Here is a 22,281-nt window from a genome sequence, read left to right on the forward strand (position 1 = left end):
CACAGCCAAATAGTAAACATACCTAACATACATGTACAAACATTTCCCTGATTTTGTGCTTTTCGTTATTCACAGCCAAACTTCCAAGTTATCGAGATTATACTCTTTCTGATGAGAAAATGAGCAACGGTATATCAATTTTTATGAAACATTTCTGGTACTTAGTTTTAAATCATATTTAAATTCACAGAACTGTTACTGCAACTTAACACATCTTGGTTAAGAAAACCTGAGAGATCATATGAGTTAAGAAAGTTAACTTTATCTCTGGTATTGATTTATACAAGCCACATTTCATCATTTTGAGTGTCCATTAAATCTTGACATTAAATAACATAGAAGCCAAGACTAAGCAGAAGTGATTTTGTCTGAAATTATATGAATTAGCAACTGAGTATTCCCACTTAAAACATGTCAGTCACAAAAGTAAAATCAAATAACTTTCATTTTATGGTTCACAGATTCCTTTAAATTGCAAACATACAGTTCTCTTCCAAGCGTATTACTATTCATGCCATCTTCCTAAGTTTCATTTCATTTGAAAATGCAGCAAAATATAGACTTTTTGCCTACTAGACCAGAGTTAGAAACAAAGAACCAACTTTTTGAGGGCAAGCATAATCTCATCACATGGCAGGCTCAACACAAATAGGTGCAAACTAAGAAAAAAGAATCATCTTCAAGCCCAGAAGCATGTTGTGGATTTAACTGGATAACACTTATCCTTGTGAAGCATTTACACAGTTCCCATGATAACACTCAGGCATAAGCTACCATTATGCTTGCTATCCTCAATTTTGCAAATTAAGGTGAAACTTCACATGATTCTTCAACACGTGCATCCCCTCCCCAGCTTTGTTTTCATCTAAACTCAAAGCAACTGCAGGGAGGTGGGGTCACAAATTGGTAAAAATATTGTTGCTTATGTTAAAGGCTTCTGCAAAATTTCACACACATACAAAAATATATGGTACTAAAAACCCAGATCAGACATTCACACATGGAAAAGTGGCATCTGTGATCGCTTTTCTTATAAGGATCACCCTCTGTGTGCATTTGTTCATTACATTCACCCCATGAACATGCAATGGCATCTATTAATTCCATATAAAGGTCATCATGAATTCTATTAAGCTTTGAAATGTGGAAACATGGATATCGTTATTGTTTCCCTCCGTGTGCGGGAGAGGAAGAAATTAACATTCTTACCTTGTAGCCTATGGTCTTGCGATAATATAAAATTTCTTTTTCAAGAAGTTCAAATAGCCGAGGTGGAAAGAACTGGAAATCTTGAATATTTGGCTGTTTTGGAGGCCGTGGAGCCTGTGGAATTAAACATATAGAGAAGTTATACTACACTGTTATACTATGTTCGTATTCAGATGTGCGGCAATTTTTTACATTGAAATTGTTTTTGCTGTTTATACTGTTTTAAATTTTGTACATGGACATTTTCTGCTGCGTTTTATGGCATCTGCTGGATTTTATTGTATTTGTGCTTTGTATTTTGTGCATTGCTATGAGCTGCTCAGAGAGCTTCAGCTATTTGGTAGGGGAGGGGTAGCAGAAATGAAATAAATAATAGCGCAAGGTTATCGCACAGGAAAACATTACGGAGTAGAAAGCTGTACACTTCCACCTTTGGGATTTTTGGTTCACTGACTCGCAGAGCTTCTCTGAAATAGGCATCCACAGCATAGTTGGCCTTGCGCTCTCGTTTCGGAGGCTCTATCCATTCCATCATACTCAGCTAGAACACAAAATCAAATATCCACTGTTATTTTTAAAGAGAAAAGGATTATAGTAATTTGCTGAGATTCCAGTGATCACAATGGCATTGTCAACAGAGGATGCACAAAGATTAGAACACAGCGTCAATCAGCAAGCTTAAGGCTGCAATGCTGCACTCTCTTAGCGGACCATCCTAGTTTCTGGGAGACGGGGGGAAAGGACGAAGGATGGGAGCTTCTCCCTTACAAGGTGAGAGAGGGAGCTCCAACCTTCTGAAGGGAAGATCTGCGTATAAATCCTGCTCCCAGCCCCTAGCAAAAACTCCACGGCGGCTTCCTCCCTGAGGCTCGCACTAGGCCTTCAATGTTACTTCTACAGCAGCGAACTGATAAGGAAAGGAAACTGGCAAAACGATTGAAACGTCCTCTTTTTGACAGATACACTTCAGTCTGGCATGCCCTACAAAGCACAAAACTGAAAAGCCAAAAGATGAAATTAAAACCTATTACTCTTCCTAAAGTACCCTATTTTGCGCACTGAGATTTTTACGGCCTCCTTTAAGACTCCATTTCTTTACAGTAAAGCTAAAATGCAAACACATTTCTGATACGAGTATAAAAAAAGATACCTTCTGTTTTCCTCTATAATCTTCACCTTCAAAATTGTACAGACTCATTTCTGTGTCCATAGTGAAATTTCGAAGAGAGCTCTCACCCATTTTTTGCAAACGCTCATTCATTTCGGCTGTCTAAAGCAGATCACCAAAAAAAGAAGGTTACCTTTAAGCAACATTACGTCTCATAAAACATAAAAACTAGTTTAATCAGGCTCTTTTAAAAGTTACCTGAACAAACCAATTTCCTTTTATTCAGAGCTTGATTATTATACAAGTTTAAGACAAACAATAATGAAAGAAATTATGTTTTAGTGTTATATTTGACGATGACGATGTAATCGAGAGCCTGTTTCAGACCCCCTCACCTTTTTTTCACCTCTTTCTAAGATAGTGGTGATGTCTTCATCGGTCAGTTCGCTGTCTTTGGAAGCAAACACGTGAGTTGCTCCATGCCGGATCATCTGCAGCATCTCATCTTTTGCCAGTTTGTTAGACTGCTGATCAATAAGCCTCCCTGATTCAGGGAAGACAGAGAGTTTTAATCCAAAGCTTTGTAGTACTTCTCATATGCAAGAATTATCCAGGGACTCTCTTCTCATCTACCTTAGCAAACTTGTCATGAATAAGGGGAGGCTTAGAATGCATCCTAATCAATGACCTAAATCCCTAAATTGAAGTGTTGTTTTAAACAGATCATTACCTTTGCCATACAAAACTTAAGGTGGGCTTCAGCTCACATGAAACTTTCAATTTTAAAGATTTACCAAATGACCTACTGTAACTGCTAAGTGGTATATTATCTTTAGGGCATATATCAGAGTTAGAGTTGTTATTTAGCGTTATCTGGAAGGAAGTCAAGCAATCAACGTGTGTTCCATCACCCAAAACTAAAGGGACAATCCTAATGGCTAATCAAACTGAATCCTGGCAGCTGGAGATAACAAAGCTCCAACCATGTAAATGCGTCTGAAAGTCAGAAGTGGGACTCCAAATATGGAGCACTTTCCTGCCGTCCTTGCACCTAGTGCATAAAGAACCATGCCAGCTGCAGCTCCAAGAACTGAAGAACAACCCGAGACAAGGGCTAGGTGGGCATTCTCAGGGACAGGGAGGGGAAGAGTGAGGTTCTGAGGCAAAGCAATGCCTCCGGGGGCATTTCAGCCTTTTTTTCCTGGCAAGCAGTGCCAAAAAGACTTAGGAGGCTGAAATCCACCATCTATTCTTTTGGAGAGGAGCTCTCCTCCTGGCCTTAGCGGGATGCCTTCCATCCTACAATGTGGAGCGTTGCAGGCAGCCACAACAGATCCTAGTGTTAGACAGCTCAATGACCAAGACAGTTGCCTATCGAAAACTGGTGGGCAAAGAACACTTGATGCGCCATATTCTGGTTCAGAGATGAGAAAAATTACACAGGCTTAGGCATATATTCATACAAAAACTAAAAAAATAAGCAAATGATTTGGTCTTTTTTTAATAAGGTGTTTATTTCTAACCCCAATAATTTTACCATCAGATTTTTAAAACATTGATGTTAAGACTAATATATCATACTTGTCTCCGCACTAAAAGGCCTATTGATTTCAAGTGCTTTCTGCCTGAATGGCTAGTCCAGTAATTATTTTAGCTTGATAGGTGTTCTTACCACAATTGGGGTTGGTTTTATCTTAAATAATTGTGTGGTTGCATAACATCACACTTAAAATATAGCACCAAAAATAACGTGGTATCTATTGTTATTACCACTCATGTGAAACAGAGGTGATCAGATACTGTAGTTGCCCGAAAGAATGAACATGGAAAAATTAAAGGGCAGATTTCTAGATAGAATGCAAACTGTACTTCTGCCATTCTGGGTCTCTTTCCCCGGTTTCTTTAGTACAGAATAAACATTTTGGTCATTGACATTTTAAAAAATCTGATTCAGTACCTTGTTGTATAACTATTGAGTCTAGTCTCAATTTTATCTCGGCTCTCTCTACAATTCTCTCTTCAACAGTGTTGTCAGTGATAAGTCGGAATACCCGTACTGGCTTCTTCTGACCAATACGATGCGCCCGATCCTAATCACAGTAACAGTAATTTTCAATAATAAATCCAGGAACAGCCATAACTGAAATTATGACAGAAGGGGAAAAAACCACTGCAAGTATCAAAGTACAAACTTTTTTTATTGCTTACCCTGTTCTAAGTATCATTTAAAACCTGGCAAGGGCTACGTATTACCTGCTCCTCCTTTTTCCTCTCACTTTTAACGACCTGACCCAAAGGCTACAGTCAAGCTAATGCAAGCCAACTGAGAGAGCTACTCAGCTTCTTTAAAGCACTAAAGTATCCTCTGAAACTTGTTCACTCCACCAAACTTTAGGCCTCGCTCGCTAATGATATTTCGGCACCTAATTTCTTTTACATTAGCTAGGTGCTGCTGTTTCAGTGTCAATTTTTATTATTTATGATTTCTGCATTTTTCAATTGTGTGTGTCACCATGAGTGCTTTAGAAATTAAGTAGAAAGGTGGAATATAAATATGCAGATAAATTAAATACACCTGGTATTGTGCAGTGCACACCATCCCCTGCCATTCTTGCACATGCTCTTAACTCTCTCTGTGGCCTGAGATTATGTGCAGGTACATCAGTGAATGGTCAGAGCAATATCTATGCTCTGCCTCAGCCCTGGCTCAAGAAACACTCCGGACTCTCAGGTAGGTTATTCTCAAGCCTCTCTCTCAGCTACACAGTCACAGCTTCTCCTTGTACTAACTTGGTGTCTTTGAAGTAAGAACTCAAAAAACTCGGGCTACAAGACTGCTTACCATTGCTTGAAGATCAACTTGTGGGTTCCAGTCAGAGTCATAAAGGATAACAACATCAGCTGTTGCTAAATTAATCCCAAGGCCTCCTGCTCTTGTACTCAGCATAAAAACAAATTTTCTACTGTTGGGAGCATTAAAGGTATCTATTGCTTCCTAAAAAGGAAAAACAATGAGATTTCATAAAAATAATGCTTTTACAGAATCAAGCTGTTTGTTTTATCAAAATGAAAACCTGTTGACTCAAATGTGGAAACAATAAGAACACTATAAATCAGAATTATTTCCTTCAACATTGTCAGCAGTTCCTCAAGGCACCCGAACACAAGGCTATGAATTACGATCATCTTCCAAGCTCTATTCTTGACTCTCACTGGCATTCTTTGCCAATGCACCTTTCACTTATTTTCCTTCAAATGGTTGTCTAAATTTGAATTAGAAGACTGAATGACATGAAAGAAACTCCAGAGACCATCCAATAATACTGGATCAATCTCTGTTTATACGTCCTGCAACACACAAAAAGCCTTATTTGGCAAACCTGCACCTTGGGAGGTGTAAACGCCGGCGGAGAAATAACTCCGAGAGTCGCAGGACAGCTGCTCCAACCTGCCTTCAGGACAGAATGGAATGAAGATGCAAGTGAACAGATAAATCCTTCTTACCTCTCGCTCTTCATGCGGTGTCTGCCCATCTAAACGGCAATACTCATAGCCACGCCACATGCAATAATCTTCCAGTATATCTAATAAACGGGTCATCTGGCTAAAAATGAGAACTCTGGAACCTGAGACACAAGTTATGGGAGATATTTTATCACAGCAAAATGAGAATTATCTGTATCAAATAAAAGCAGTCTCTCATTCTCATGCACCCCGTCTCCACGTGACTTTTCTTTCTCATGGTCCTTCTGAAACTGCTTCTCCTTCCCTCTGTGACCCTCTCTCAGTCCCTGCAGTCCCTTGCTTAACAGCAGACAGATCAATCAATGGACTGCTTCCACATTTCTTCAGAACTAGAGCAGACCCAGTGAAATCAAGTAAGGCTTAAGCTAGTCCTTACTGTTAAGTCCTACTGATTTCACTGGATCTCTCCAAGGATGAGGCTATCGTGAACCAAACCTGTACCTGATCCAGCTCAACTGGAAGTAGATTCTGTCCAATTACCACATCAGTCTGCAGATTAACCATTCCTCTTGCAATAATAATAATAATAATAATAATAATAATAATAATAATAATAATAATAATAATTTGTTACCGGGTATTTTTCTACCCCAACAACACATCAGTGCTTTTCTACCTGTTAACAGTAAGGTAGAAAAGTTAACAGTACCTGATGACTTGAATATTTCCAAATTAAATCCCATGGTTTCTTTCAATGTACCAGTACCTAGAAGACTTAGTCTTCTTAGCTTCCCTTTAAATTCCCTTTGGAAACTGCAAAGGGTATTTTTATACCCTTCCTACACTGCCTGGCTTGAAGGGACATGAAGGTACCCCAGTTGCAAAAACAATAGATTTTGGGAATATTTTATACCCCCCACTGGGGATATTTTCCAGAAAGCAAGCATTTAAGAGTTGGAAATTTGGGGGCACGACGCAGATGAGGGAAAGCAACAATTCCATAGGACAAGTATGCTGGGGATCGACTTCTGTGTAAATTCTTTAAAAAAAATTGCTTAAGTCATCCCATTTACCAAGTTAAAGTAGCAAATGGGTGGCTTTCGATATTAATAACTGCTCAGCACTGGCTGTTCTTACCCTGTTCTTTGAGCTTTGATAATAATTTATCCAGAGCAACCATTTTGCCACTGTTGGTCACAAGATGGGTATCAGTGGTATAAGGAGGGCCAGGTTCGGCACCATCAAACAGGTAAGGGTGATTACAACACTTCCGAAGCTGCATCAAAATGTTCAACAACCGCATTTTATCCATTTTTCCAGCTGAATTTAGAATGTCAATATCTTTCATCAGAATCTTGGTATACCTACAAGGTTATTTAACAATTTAAAAACAAGCGCTTGTAATGCAAGCCTGAACATGTAAAATATGAAAGCTTCTCAGACACCTACATTCCAATCAAGTATACATTTACGCAACAGTACTATTAATGCAAATGTGGTTTGCAGCATTAAGACTGCTTTGCCCTAAAATGTGATTCTAACAGATTCAGGGAGCCTTTCGCTCTCATGCACTCATCCGGTTCAAAAGGTGTTGGGGAGAGGAAGCCCGCTACAAGCACATACCCGGAGGGAAGCAGGGCACACCCTACCAAATTTTGGCACAATCGAATGGAATGCATACTTCTGTTCCCAGCTACATTTATCCAGAACCAAGCAGTGTCAAATTGCCCTGCTGCACGGCCTCAGTAAGACACAAGCTTCCACGCTAGTACAGGCCAAGAATAGGATCCTACCTCACAGCTGGACAACCAAGGAATAGACCTCTCCCATACACACACCAAAGCTAATTCCTGGGTTAGGGGAAGAGCACTGACTGCTGACCTATTTAATTGACCTGACTTGCCAGGTCGCACGCTGCACAGTCAGCTTCCACTTTGCATAACCAACCTCCAGTTGCTTTAGCTGGAGATTCTTGCTTCATCATAGAAGCCCAAGCACGAACTTTGGGAAACAGAACCTGTTAGTAACCATGGTGTCACATGTTAAGTTAATCAATTAATCAAGTTGTGATCTGCTGTCTTTACATGAGAATTGGCACTGCCCTGCTTCCCTCTAACTTTCTTCAGTGATAATTCTCTTAATTCTAAAAGGGAACTCAAAAAGATAGCTTGCATGAAAATGATACACAGGCAGTCCACAGGTTTCGAACAAGTTCCATTCCCGAGAACATTTTTAAGTTGATATTGTATGTAAGTCAGATCACATACATACAAGTCACATTTAGCATAAACCCAATATTTGTCCTAGTATACATATGTATTTTACCTTTCTATGCATATAAAACACTTAAGAAACACTTGCATATACACTAAAACACAATACAATACTTTAATACCAGTTATGGAGGGCAATGCTAACTACCCAAGACCCAAAACACACTGATTTGGGAACACTCAGGCCAACAACCAACCAACGCCAGTGGAATGTTTTCATGAGCATAACAAACAAGTTCCTATGTTTGTTACTGTGAACTGCTTGTCTTTAACCAATTTTTTAAAATGTATAGGCTTTATGGAAGTTCCTTCATAGGTATGGATATTGGTAACTCAGATGTTCGTAACCTGGAGACTTACTGTATTGAATTGATACAATTCTCAAAGGGGACACTCTAAAAGGTGGTGCAGAATTTCATATATAATTTTGGAAGAAGTTCTTCCCCCAATCCCAAACTAAGTTTCCGCATTCTATTTCTCTGACATGCCCTGAGTACTACATAGAGGCAAAATTTGGGAATCAGTCTTCAGATAGTTAGCATTGATATAGCATACTTCAAGCATTCAGAATGCTCCACAGACATTCCTGCAACAATGCTTACTACAGTGTTGAAAAGCAAGCCAGTACTATTGCCCCCACATAGCAGTTCAGGGTACGACAGAGAGGGGGACCTGGCAGTGAATTATAGCAACTTGCCAAGGGCCGTTTTCAGTGTAATCTGCTCAGCAGACAGACACTCTGAGCTCAGCGTGGTTTATTCCCAAATGAGTGTGTATACGACGGCAGATGCAGGGAATGTATAGGTCACGTTAGACTTGGGCTTCAACTGGGACTTCCCTGTTTACAGCTAATCATCACTGTGCCACCACAGCATAGCAGACCAATTTTAAATGAAAGGAAAAAAGCACGTTACCATTCCCTCTGCATCTTGCTGAGTCCCAGATAAATTTTTACTTCCTTTTTGGGCGGCAAGCTCTTTTCCACTTCTGCTTTTATGCGCCGTAACAAAAATGGCTTCAAAACCTGAAAACCAACAGTGTTTTGTGTTCATATACTCAGCCCTTCCATATAAACCCTGCCAATGTCACAGATTCCTTACATGGCTCTTACGAGGCCCTCTTACTTTTCCGGTGGCTGCCTTGGAAATGAAAAATAAACTTCGGAGCTAAAAGCCCATGCAAGGGAACATTTGGAGAAAGGCTGCCATTTCCAAAGGCATTTGTAGGGTCAGGGGCAGACCCTGGCAAACAGAAATTGTGCTGTACTGCTACTAGCAATTGTATTGTACAGGTACTGCTACTTAGCAGACATCAAGACCCTGGCAAAGAAGAGCAGTCCCTCCCAATGGTCTTGACCCCACAGCTTGTTAACCCTGTAGTGTCGACACTACATTTTGGATTGGTGAAATTTTAAAAGCATTTGCCAAGCACCTGATGTAATGACCGAGATGCCCCGTCGGGGGGGGGGGGGTAGGGGTGGAATGACACGCAATACACACCAAGGAAGCTATGCTAAATAAAATGCAATGAATGAATTCAATGCATCTTGACTTATACTGTAGTGCTAGAAACAATAAGCAGCTCATATTTTCCTGATGTATGCATTTAGGATGCTATACTGAAAATCGCATGCTGTCTCTATAATACATATAGGCACCAGAAGAGGAGAGTTAATTTGCTCCCACAGATGTCATACTCACTGCATGAAGTCTCTCTACAAGCTTTTGATCACCCAGGCAATTTTTAGTATCAAACCATGAGTCAAAGTCCTGCAGGTAAAAAATACTGTTGTCGTCGCTGTAATTTCTTTAAGTCACAGCACTCATTAGCTCAAGCAGAAATTTTAGGACAGAACTACATGTTTAAAAAGCCACCCGCCACTTAAAACAGTATATGCATGTCACTTTCTTGGCTTCTATATGTGGTAAAATTTACCTTAACATCATGTTGTTTTTGCCAAAAATGAATATACTGACTAGCTCTGGGGGGGGGGGTGGGCATGTGATGCTATTAGGGTACAAATTAGTTTGGGTACGTAAAATAAAGAGCGGGGAGAATTCAGTGCTTACATGCCGTTTTCCTCCCCGCCTTCAATAATATCCCTCTTATACTACAAACCATTTTGACAGGGTCAAGTGAACCCAAAAGGAGACACAGCGTGGCAGCCCCAGGACCCTGCTCCACATCACCATGCATTTCATCCTCTTCACATGGAGGGCAGCTCCCTAAACCCTTTGTCCGTGGAGGCTTTCCATGGGATTCACAACGCTGGACAAATCTGCATTTTAAGTCATGTGGAAAGCCTTCAAAGATGCAGGAGGCTGTCAGCTTGAGAAAGCTGCCCTGCTTGAGTTCAAGGCGAGGAAAGTTCTCAACACAGAATCAGAATGCCTGGATGGGGCTCAGGTTACCATCAAATGTGCTTCCGAAAAGTATTTTAACGCAAAACCCCATCTCACCTCTGCAGAATTGAAGACATCCGGTAAAAGGAAATTGAGCAATGCCCAGAGCTCATGAAGATTATTCTGTAGGGGAGTTCCCGTTAATAGCAACCGATTTGTTGTCTTGAACTCACGAACTATCTCAGAGAGCTAGGAATATTTTAGAAGAGCATTTATGAGCATTTTTACCTGAAGATATAATTTTACAAATTTTACGAAGGGTCTCAAAACACAGCTCCAGGTTATCATAACTCCCTAATATATAAGGGTAAACAATATCCCTAACTCATATATAACAACTGTTTTACATTCTACTCTATTTTTTGCCTACCGTTCTAGAAGGAAATATTCAGAGGTTCAGGATTTTCATCAATTTTTTCTTATCTTTGTCACTGTGTTTTCATACCAGTTTAGTAGTGAAGCATTAAGTATACACAGAAGCAAAACTAAAGCTTACCTTAGATTTTTCATTCTTTATTCGGTGGGCTTCATCAATCACCAGATATCTCCAGTTAAATTTTTTGAAAACAGACTTCTCTTTAATTACCATTTCGTAGGAGGTCACACACACATCCCATTCCCCCGGCATCATTACATCACGAATGAAAGCAGCCTAATTAAAAAATAACAACAACAACAACATGGTAAACACAATTGGATAAACAAAGCGGGGCTACCTGACCCATTCAGTGCATGGTCTTATGCGTGTGAGACACAACATGCTAGGCTATTCCCAGCATTCCTCAGCCAGCATGGTGGCCTGGGGGATGCTGAGAACTGCAGGAGTGTTCTTCTGTCTAAACATGAATAGGGCTGAGTCCTTAGTCGTTACAAAAGTCATCTCCCAATACAAGAAAAAGAGCTTTGCAAGAATGATGAAGAACAACAAAAAGAGGGAAAAGGGGGGAAACAGGAAGCTCCATAAGGATAGTACTAGCACCACCATCCTGGTAAAGGAAAATTAATCGGCGTGAAAGAGGCATTTCTGCCTGTCATAAGGACAAAGAAATGCCTCTTCCCGAAGGATTCAAAACATGGCATATGCATGCAACAACTTAAAACAAAGTATTCTTTTTCCTTTACTGCTGAAAATCCATGCAGATTTTATTGACAGACTAATTAATTAGTATTCCTTTACTGTGTTAACAAATATAATAAATAATAGCTACAGAAAGTTAGTTCTTTGAGTATCATAGAGCAAATCATGGTTTAATTGGCGTGACTTACTCTAGCATCCTTATCTCCAATGAGACAGACGGCACGTAATGTTGGGACCCAGCGTTTAAATTCATTCATCCAGTTGTGCAAAGTCGATTTTGGGACCAGTACCATGTGTGGACCAGGAATGTTCCGGTAATGCTTCAGATAGCCCAGCAATGCAATAGTTTGCAGTGTCTTTCCTAGACCCTACAACAGATATTTTAAAATTATTTAAAGTCATGAGCCATTTTTAGTGATACTGAACTAATTTCCATTTATAATCGTGTAGGGAAATGTCTACAAACACAGTACAATCTATGGAACGAATACTGGCCATAATTTCAATATACTGCCATATGCAAATGACAACGCTGGCTAGGGTTGCTCTTAGACAATAAAACTACAGCTTCTCATAAGCATTCTTTTGTAATATACAAGAAATATTACAGAGAATGAAAATTTTAATTACACTTTGCTCTCAGGCATGTTGCAACTGAAAATTTGAGCCTCAGTCTGTGCTACTGTTTATGCATCTTTTCTTTAAATTATACAGGATTGTTATTCCTTGACTTGTTGAGATACCTGCCACCTCATTAATTTTCTACATGTAAGAAAGAAACCCACTGCCTGAAAACAAATAGGAATTGCCAAAGGTGGGCTTGTCTTGACAATTTACTTCCTCTGACATGCCCATTTTCTATCCACATCAGCTCCATAAACAGACATTAGGAGCAATCCGTGGTCCCTAAGAGGGCACCCCAGGACCACAAAATATTTCAGAGTTCCTCTCCGTTCCATCTTCCATCACCTCTCACAGTGCGGTGGGAGGAATACAGTGGCTGTGAGAAGCTCCAGCCTCAGGTAAGGATGCAAATGAGGGAGAAAGGGACAGGAAGGGGAAGTGTCAAAAACCTGCTACATTCTGAAGGATGCCTGCTCATATCCCCATGACTCCACTTGGTGTGTGCAGATGCTAATTGGTGAAAAAAGACACAGAACAGAGAGGCAAAGGTAACCTCTATGCTCTTTCAGCACTGCCAGGCATCTGCCATCCCCTTCGGAAAGTTCTGCCCATGACCCTGACACCATTAAAAATACGAACTCAGCTGGTTGGGACTTAATAGTCTTGATCTAGCAAGGCATGGCTGAGAATGAGCACTGTGCCCTCAGGCTGGCACCCCCTCTTCATTTATAGGCCATAATAAACTATATCCAACAGAATGTTAAGGCACAGCTTTCCATTGCATTTCATTGGGAAAACTATGCTTTATTAACCCCAAATTATAAATCAGGATATGAAACCTGAATCAGATCCACGAGCCCTGAAGTATGAACTTACAACATGCTAGAGAAGAGAGGAGGGGAGCGTGAGGGATCCCTGAGGTCAGGCCAAAGGCCTGGGGTTTTACATGGGGTTGAATTCCCTTTGAAAGGTGGGGTTGAATGTCTAGGGATACAGTAAGATCCATCACTGTTACAGAAGGTTCAAGGGGCCAGGGAGTGCCTCTTACCAGCGACAGTCTCTCCTGGACAGGGACAGGTTGGCAAAAACCTCCAGACTGGATTACTGCAACACACGCTGTGTGCAGCTGCCCTTAAAGCTCGTGCAGAAGCTTTTGAGCCTGCATCCTTGCAGAGGGAACTGCACTGGCTGCCCGTATGCTACAGGGCTGGGTTTAAGCTTTTGTTACCAGTATATAAAACACTCAGCAACTTGACCACAGGGTACTTGCAAGAGTGACTTCTCCCCTGTCAGCCTACCTGGCCACTGAGGCCCTCTGATGTGTTTCTGCATGGCTCTAGGGTCTGGCTGGAGTCTACCAGCAACCGACAGGAAAGCTTTCTAAAACTGGGCCTCAGGGGATTCTTCTTCCTCCTCTCTGCCTACTCATTGTGCACAGAATAACTAACATGGGTGTAATGTGGGCAAGCAAACTTTTATAAGCTGCATTTAGCCAACTTTTTCTCAGAGAGCTTTAAATATGATTTCCCATGTATAAATTTCCTAAAACTTTCTAAGAACTGCGCAAGATTAAAAGGTAAGACAGTCCCTGTCAGGATGCTAATAATCTGATGCACATAGTACACAAGAAAAAAAGGAATGGAAAGAAAAGAGGAAAGCAAAATATCGTAAGTAATACACACAAGGCATTTCAAGCAGTCACAGATAAAGACCTATCTTCCACAAATAAATCTAATTGCCCACAGATTTGCTTTTATTATTTCTTTAAAAAATTGTCATGCTGTACTTCCACCATAGAGCTCAAGGCAACTAACGACAAGAAAAGATAATGAACTCACGCTTTAAAACAATGACTAGTAGTCAATGAGGGCACTGCACTCCTGTGGGTCTCACAGCATGAGCAACAGGAATTGAGCATTTCAAAGATGCTTGTTCCTGGGCTGAGACAGGCTTACATACTCTGCTGGCCTGCCCCGTTCTAGAAACAAGCACTTCCCCTGGTTGCTACCTGAAAACTAAATCCCAGCTGCACAAGCGGTGAGTCCCACTGGCACTTGGAAAGTATTGGATACTGCTCGGTGCTTTTAATGCAGCATCAGTCGATTAGTAACAGAAAAAAGTGCACAATCCACATGCAGCACAGTAGCAAATCGCACTCCCCACCCTCACTGCCGGGCCATCAAAAAAGCCATTGAAAATGAGGCAAGACATGCTCCTACAAGAAAGGAACAAGTACAGCCAGCAAAAAGCCGTATTTCCGGGGTTGGCAGGACAGAAGAAAATTCTCTCAACAGGTGAGCAAGCTTGCATGGGAAAAAAGTGGCTCTTCCACAGCCATGCCCAAAAGTTCAGATTCTGGTCTTGCCGATTTCATCTGGATATTTCCTGGCTTATTAGGAATTATAAAAGCAATAAGAAACTCCACTGATATTAGTAATGGCTGCACAATAATTGAGGCAGATAGAGGTAAACTCTTAACTCAAGCATTCCCCAAGTGGCCAACTATTTGTGAGTTAGTTAATTCCAGATTTATTTGCAAGGCTTTATTAAAACTAGCTTAATTACCATGGAGCATGAAGAACAGAGCATGGATCATAACATACAGCTACTACATAAAAGCAAGAGAGCTTTAAAAGAGCTTGGGGATTTGACAAAGGAGTTTCCGCTAACAGGCTCCAACATAGGCACACCTCTGGCTTGTGACCGCTGACTTTTATTTATTGCCTTCTTATTTGGAACCAATTCTTCCCACTTGGTGCATCGCACACTCCAATATTCACGATTTGCATTTCACCTTCAAGCATGACATGTTGGCAAGAAACACACACCTTGCTCCCACCCCATAAGTACATTCCAAAAGTAGTATCTTTACCATTTCATCAGCTAAAATGCCGTTCACGCCATTTTCGTACAAGGAGATCATCCAGTTCAACCCTCTAACCTGATAATCTCGTAACGTTCCTCCTTTAACGTCTGCAAAAACATAAAAGTGCCACTTAATTATTTATACACCCGATTAAACTACGATCTAATTCCTTAACTCATCCAAGCAAATGAAGAAAGTGTTCAATGAATATACTAACAAGAAGGAGACTCCTCAAATCGAGTACACACATTTGAGGTTTTCCGAATCTCAGAAAGCAGCTCCTCATCCTCCTCTTGCTCCGTGCGCCGGTGGCGATAACTGCAAAAGAAAGAAGACACTCAAGCCTGCAGCAGGTGCGGCAGCGGTCTTCTCAGAGAGCTGCTTCTCATCTATCGTCTTGCCATCCTCTTGGAGCTTTGCCTACTTGTTTGCAACTTTTCAAACTGCTGTAAATAAAGATGACATAGTACATTCCCAGTTCTTTTATGCTGGGATGTCATTTTTGTGAACCACTCAAACAGCTTTGGCTATTGCACAGTGTAGAAATAAAACAGCCGTGGGCGCAGTCGGCTATTTCCATTTTCCAGAGCTGGAGACACCAACCCTGACCTGTAACACAAATACCAGCAGGCTTATTTACTGCTGGACCCAGGGCCTGATTTCCACTGAGATGGTAAACACGAGCCTGTGCTGCCCCACAGCCAACGGGGGCTATTTGATGACTCTTCCTGCAGACCACAAAAAAAGATCCCCACACACAGATGCGGGTGAGAAGTATTCTGGTCAAGCCACCCAGTGCAACACGCTCATTGCCACGTATGAAGATTTCGTTGTACTACATGCAGCTCCACCTACAGGCTGAAGCACAGCCCAGACACAGGTCTGCCAAGCACAAGATGTCAGTTTGACCAAGATGCTGCAGAACCTCATCTTGCGCTTTCCTTTACAGATGAACTCCCGCATTTGAGTACCAATTTCCATCTGCTTATTGGTTGTTTGCACATATCCAGATATAATACATGGCACAGTCCCTAGGGGACTGGGTTAAGAATAGATGCTAACTGCATCACTACACGGCATAGCAGGCTCATGGGGGCGCTTGCAAATCACGCCAACCCACCCAGGCAATAAGCCCCAGTGGACTGGTTGTTCTGCAGACAACTCACACTGTGCTCAGCAGATAATGGGGCTCCCAGGGGTTCTCTGCCCCCTTGATCCTCCTGTGGGTATCCCAAGGGAGACCAGGCTGGACCTGACTCTCCTCCCCACTCTCAAAACACCTGCAAGTTTTCACTGTTTTTGTCTTGCTAGCTAACCATGGCTTTTCGCTCCTTGTTTCTGAGATTGCAAAAGCCAGCTTTTGATTAAAGCATATTATGTATAAACCAGAGAGAGTTTTGAAACAACATTCCAATTCCAAATGTTTCAATTCCAAACTTATAGGAAAGATATTTAAGATTATAATTCTTCAACCAATTATCCCCCTTATCCATTAACTTCAGTGGAATTAAAAAAACAACTGGATACAGGCTTGCTCATAGAGCAGAACACCAAATCTAACGTATTTGCTCCAGTGTTCTGAGCCATTAATAAGAACTATACAGTATTTGAACCACATGACTCCGGCCACCATATAGCATGAACAATACATGTACCAAGATTTAAGCTGCCAACAATTTAAAATGCAATATAACTTCTTAAAAGGTAGGGGGGGAAACATACTCCCCAGCGGAAAGTAAGCTCTGCTTTTCATCTTTCTTTACACGTGGTCGTCCAAGCTTTACTTTTAGGGGAGACGTTGGGGATTTCTGTGCCGCAGGTTGAATAAAATGTGCAAAAAGTTCTGTCTGTTTCAGCAGGAATTCAAACCTTTTGGCTCGATCTGTTTTCTATATGAAAGGCAAGAAAAGCAAAGAAATCTTTGAAATATGACACCAACTTGAAGTCACAATATGCATCCCTCCTAATCAAGAAGTCAAATTAGGTATCACACATTTTCATGCTGATTTCAATGAAATATGAATCCAATCTAACTGAAACACTTGCTATATATACATTATTATTGATGTTATTAGCTAAAAAAGGAAGATGACTATATCTCATTTTAGACCCTGAAGGTTAATCATTATTCAGTTAACTTAGAAGATTTTCAGAGATAACTGTTATTTACCAGGACTCCAATCAACAGTTTCTCTTAATGACATTTTTGCAACTTTGCACTATAATTATTCTTTCCAAATCTTGAGCAGTTCTATTCTAAGCACAACTGTTTCAATGTTGTGCTTCATTCAACTCTTTGTTTACTTGTCCTTCACTGAGCCGTACAGTTTTCCACAGAGGTTTAAACATTGTTCATGTCAAGACTGGATTGTTTTAACAAACTCTGTGTGCGGCTACACTTGGCCTTGGTCTGGAAACTACAGCCACTGTCGGCACTTCCTCTGAATAGCATTTTACACCTTTGCTAAAAGAACTGAACTGAACTTTAAATCCAGCTTAACGATATAGCAAAAGTGTCATCAGATAAATTGCTAGAGCAGAAAACTTACCATCTTCTCTTCATATTCTGGATCAACTTCTTTTTCAGATTTAGATGCTTTTGGAGGAGGTTTAAGCTGAAATGGGGGATCATATTTCTGAAAATAAAATTTAAAATTCTACAATTATCACAGGTCTAAAAGTTGACACATTAAAGCAAAAATGGGAGCAAGGACACCATTGTATCTGCAAAATCTAGAAAGTGCTTCTGGAACAAGGAAAGACGCTTGGGGGGGTCTTTTAGTTTTGTTTCATTTTTGTTTGATGCAACAAATCAACATGGCAGTCATTCTCTCATTTTTTCCAAGGACTTTCCTGGTATCAAAAGCTGACATTCAGAAACTCATCACCTCCTTCCTAGGCACCCCAATGTCAAGAGTTTTTCTGGGCTGCCCAAAAAGCTTTTATAATCAATATTTAATTTTTCAAAGAATTTCAGAGGCAGAAACCCTTTCCCTGAGTAAGCCAGAAAAGCATACCCAATACTCTCAATGGAATATATAGAGGAAACTTGTTTTGAATTCTACCATTTGTACCTATTACACGGTTGGGGAATATGTGTTCCTCCAGAGAGCCATGGACTCCAAATCCCATTATCCCTAAACACTGACCATAGTGAATGAGGCCAACTGAAGCAGGAATCCAACAACAGCTGCAGGTACACAGATTCCTAACCTCTTCTCAAATTATAAGGCAACCATGGCACTAAAAGCAAGATTTATTCCTGACAGTAAGTGCGGATAGATATGACAAAAATGAACTAAAAACCAATTTCTGACTTGTACTATTAATAAAATATGAGAATTTACCATTGCTTGCTACTTTTTTCAAAAATATCCATAGCAGCATTGGAATAGGTGTACTGGTACAAATTTGAAACAAACAGCTACTGCAGAATTACAAAAAGGCTGCAAAAGAGATTAGATTGTCTTTTATTCTGGCTACTGGATTAGAGAAATAGAGACTATTCCTGCACTGCAGCATCTAAAGTTCTGATTTGCTCCCTGCAAATCAATATGCCAACTGGGAGCCAGCCTTGGGCAAGTATGCTGCTTCCACTCACTCCCCACTCTAACATGAAAACTATCCCTTCCTCCTGTTCACAACAACCACGGCTCAGAATTATATACACACCAACATCAACCATAGCTGCTTCTTTGCAACTATTGCAAAGAAGATATTGCAAGTATGCCGTGAATGGCAGTTCCCTCACCTTCCTTCATAATATGAAAAGTGAACAGAAAATGCTTGGCAGAGATTTCCCTCTGCTTGACTTCCTACACATGAGTTTTCAAAACGCAGCCAAACAGACGTGAGTATCCAAGAGCACTTTGCCAAACCATATGTTGCTCTACAAATTAGGGAGGAAGAGGTTTATGAAGAGTTCTTCACCTATGTCTCCAGGTAAAAAGGAAAACAACTGGTAACACTCAATCCTTCAGCCATTACTCAAATTCAGAACACAGGCCCGGTTCTCCTGCAGTTAATCCACAAGCTGCCAGGTCACATGCTGCACAAGAGCGGTTTGCTTAATCAACCTCAGTTGATCTGTTGCTGCATAACATTCAAAGCATGGTACACACATGGGTTAGCTACGCAAAGGCACTCCTTGCTACCACTGAAATGCAGAAACCAAAGTTCAGGACTGAATCCAGCACACCCAAATTGTGAAAATGTATTTTCAGCCAGCGCATAACCCCATATAATATAGTTTAAATTCCTATTTCTTGATCTGCTTTTTAACTAACCAGAGGCACTCTGTCTTGTCTGGATTAAGCCTCAATCTTTCCTCCCTCACCAAGTCCACTGCTAACATCAAACAAGAGGCTTGCATTATCAGAGAAAGTAAGCGGCCAATACCTGCCTTCTTTAAGTATGTTCTTCATACATTAAGAACAAAGGCTCTACCCATCTGTTCACAACTTAAAGATAAAATATATTTGAGTTTTACACAGAAATGCCACTGACCGACAACTATACTTTTTGCCTTGCATCACCTTTTGCCCCACTGCTCACAAAACAGAGAAAGAAATAAACCGCTAAATGGGAATGCCCTTGGTGTATAAACACTCATATCACAATGGAGCTGAAATCCTATGCACATTGATCCAACCCCACGGAATGCAATGGAGCTTACTTCTATGTAAATATGCACAAGGTAACCTGTAAACCTTTCAAGCCTTTCAGGTACCACGTAATTGTTTCTTGGTTTTTTGCAACACGCTTAAAACAGATACCCTCTAGAATTCCATCATACGCATCCTATATACTTGTCCTTTGCAAATTTACAAACACATACACAAAATAAAGCCAAAGAGAGAAAGAAAGGGGAGAAAGAAGACTACAAGGCAAGCCTTCAAGTTCTGAGCTTGATCAGATCATCCACCTAAGCTAGCAACATGTTTCCAATAGAGTCCACATCGCTTCAAGTCGCGAGCAGGAAGGTCAAGACTATGCTAGCCATCCCACATGTCCCCTGCCCCTGAATGGCACGCAAAGGCAAACGAAAGGCGACAAAAGGAAAAGATTGTGCAACCCACGTTCGAGTTGCTACCTCTCAGTCCAACTTAGATATCAGAGTTGCTACAGGAGTAAGGAGCGGTGTGTCAGTGCAGCTCCTTAGAAGGTAAACAGGATCACCCTTTATTTCCGCCATCAAGAAGTTGCAGACCCAACATCCGACTTGCAAAGTGCCTAACCTGAATGTCTGTAGATCCCCCATCTTCCCCCTAGCAATCCTGGGAGTCTGAACATGCAAAAAGCCTCCAACTTCCACGAGCCATTTCTCTCTCTCCCCAGTATTCCCATCCCTCCTTTTTGTAACCATTTGCCCAGTAAAGAAATATTGGCTTATTCAAACTTATATTTAACGGCACACCCAATGAAGCCAAACGATTTTAAATTCATTGTGATGAACTTCACCAAATGAGAAAAATCAAGGGGACTGTCCTTTAGTGGAAGCCTAGATCCAACATGTCAAGATTTCTGAAATCTTGATCTTTTGGCTGACAGACAAAAAGGAACTTATTACACCACTAGAGAGGTTGGAATCCGTGACAATGGAGAAAGCGCCCTGCCAGATCAGAAGCAAGGCTTATTAGGTGTCCTGCCTCCTTCCCAGCGCAGCATATGGGCAAAAGATGGGCAGAGCAGGCTCAGAAGTCCCCACCCGGCCACGAAGCTCACTGGGCACCTTTCAGCCCATCACTGACTCTCAGCCTGGCCAACCCCACAGGGCTGTTGTGAGCACAGAAATGGAAGGGGATTCTGCAAGTCCTCCAGGGATTCTGCGGGGCGGGGGGAGATGTTATGCAGCTGCATAATTAAGTACGTCTTTCTGAATGATCACTAATAGAGAGATGCATGTTTATTTCTGATTATCATTTCTGCAGAATGCAGGACGCGAGGGCGAGAGGCCCCTCTCCCTGTTCGCTCCCAGCCACTGGGGGGCAAGGCGCAGCTCGGAGGATGCCGGCGGGACCCCCGCTCCATCAGGCCCACTCCTCCCGCGAGCACGGCGCGCGAGCTCCTGAGCGTGCACAGAGGGCTTTGCAAGAGAGGAGGGGGCGGGCCCGCCTGCGGCCGAGGGAGGCGCCTGGGACGCCTGAAGGATCCGCAGGCCGAGGCCACGCCGCCGCCGCCCTCGCCCCCTTCGCCGCCCCTACCTCCTCCGGGCCGGGCTCCTGCGAGGGGGAAGAGAAGGCGGCCGAGGTGGAGGGCTCTTCCTCCTCCTCGCCCTCCTCGCGGCGCGGGCTGATCGCGTCCGGACGGGCGGCGGGGGCGAGATCGGCCTCGCCGGCCGCACCGGCGACGGCGGCGTCCATCTTGTCTTACGAGCAAGAAAGCGGGGAGGCGCGGGAGGGACCCCGCAAGGCCGCCCGCCCCGCCCCCTGCGCGAAGTCTCGCGAGAGCGCCCGAGACCTGCTGGCGGCCGCCGGCCACGGGCGAGCACGTGACGCCGGGAGCGGAGGAAGCCCCGCCCCCGGCGCCCGCCTGGGCGGAGCCTCCGCTTCTCCGGGTCGATGACTGTCCTGTTGCAGTTTATGTTTCTGGACATACACCGGCCTGATATGTGTGTACGGGTGGTGTGTAAATTAAATGACTTACTTTATTTGCATATGTCAACAAGCCAAGAAAGATCGAAAGGGAATTTAGATGCAGTATTATGCTACAAACGGATTAAATCTCTGAACACTACATCCGGAGGATGGGCAGAGGATGCCTTTAACACTCGCTTTTGAGCAAAATAATTCTATGACACCAACTCTAGCAAGAAATTCAATCGATTGTTTATTTCCTGTTCTCTTCTTGTATTCAAAATAAATTTCTGGGTGAAAAGTTCTTGGCTTCTAAGGATATGTGATCTGCGCTCTTCTCCAGTTAATGGATCATGGGGTTCAAGGAAAAAGACTTGACCACATCTGCCCATCCGATTTAAATTAAGAAAATGGTGCAACAGAAAGGATTAAAAATACCTTTTTCCTCCCCAGCTTTAGCCGGGCATGCATGTTTCTTAATTACAATAAATTCGTGAGATATTATGCCACAGCAGATAACTAGTTTAAAAAAATGTGATGTGATATAGCCAGGAGATCACAAGAAAATCACTAGGATTGACTGGCTGCCAGATGTTTTGCCTTGAAGGGACTTTAGCACCGCCCAGGGGCTCGTGTGACTTAAGGAATGCCACGAACACGAACAGGCATTGTTCGTATGTA

The 22,281-nt window shown here is 42.0% G+C and overlaps 1 protein-coding gene across 2 annotated transcripts in view; it reads right to left on the bottom strand.

Moving 5' to 3' along the window:
• Positions 1-21,411, bottom strand: part of SMARCA1 (SWI/SNF related, matrix associated, actin dependent regulator of chromatin, subfamily a, member 1) — a 35,296-nt gene extending 13,885 nt beyond the window's left edge. The window contains exons 1-18 of one of the 2 annotated variants that reach the window (XM_044427266.1): positions 21,229-21,411; positions 17,575-17,661; positions 16,748-16,914; positions 15,243-15,343; positions 15,032-15,132; positions 11,724-11,903; positions 10,954-11,109; positions 10,515-10,646; positions 9,756-9,824; positions 8,970-9,079; positions 6,920-7,146; positions 5,822-5,943; positions 5,160-5,312; positions 4,275-4,407; positions 2,713-2,861; positions 2,360-2,479; positions 1,640-1,750; positions 1,210-1,323 (exon numbers count right to left, since the gene is read on the bottom strand). In XM_044427266.1, coding sequence (XP_044283201.1) covers positions 1,210-1,323; positions 1,640-1,750; positions 2,360-2,479; positions 2,713-2,861; positions 4,275-4,407; positions 5,160-5,312; positions 5,822-5,943; positions 6,920-7,146; positions 8,970-9,079; positions 9,756-9,824; positions 10,515-10,646; positions 10,954-11,109; positions 11,724-11,903; positions 15,032-15,132; positions 15,243-15,343; positions 16,748-16,914; positions 17,575-17,661; positions 21,229-21,387 — 2,391 coding nt within the window. In that variant the 5' untranslated portion in view covers positions 21,388-21,411. Of the gene's footprint in view, positions 1-1,209; positions 1,324-1,639; positions 1,751-2,359; positions 2,480-2,712; positions 2,862-4,274; positions 4,408-5,159; positions 5,313-5,821; positions 5,944-6,919; positions 7,147-8,969; positions 9,080-9,755; positions 9,825-10,514; positions 10,647-10,953; positions 11,110-11,723; positions 11,904-15,031; positions 15,133-15,242; positions 15,344-16,747; positions 16,915-17,574; positions 17,662-21,228 lie in introns of those variants that run through there. The other variant, XM_044427267.1, reaches the window with a different exon arrangement.
• Between the last annotated feature and the right edge of the window lie 870 nt (positions 21,412-22,281).

This window comes from Varanus komodoensis, unplaced genomic scaffold (assembly GCF_004798865.1).
Source record: "Varanus komodoensis strain SLA01 unplaced genomic scaffold, ASM479886v1 scaffold18_3, whole genome shotgun sequence".
Classification (NCBI taxonomy): Eukaryota; Metazoa; Chordata; class Lepidosauria; order Squamata; family Varanidae; genus Varanus; species Varanus komodoensis.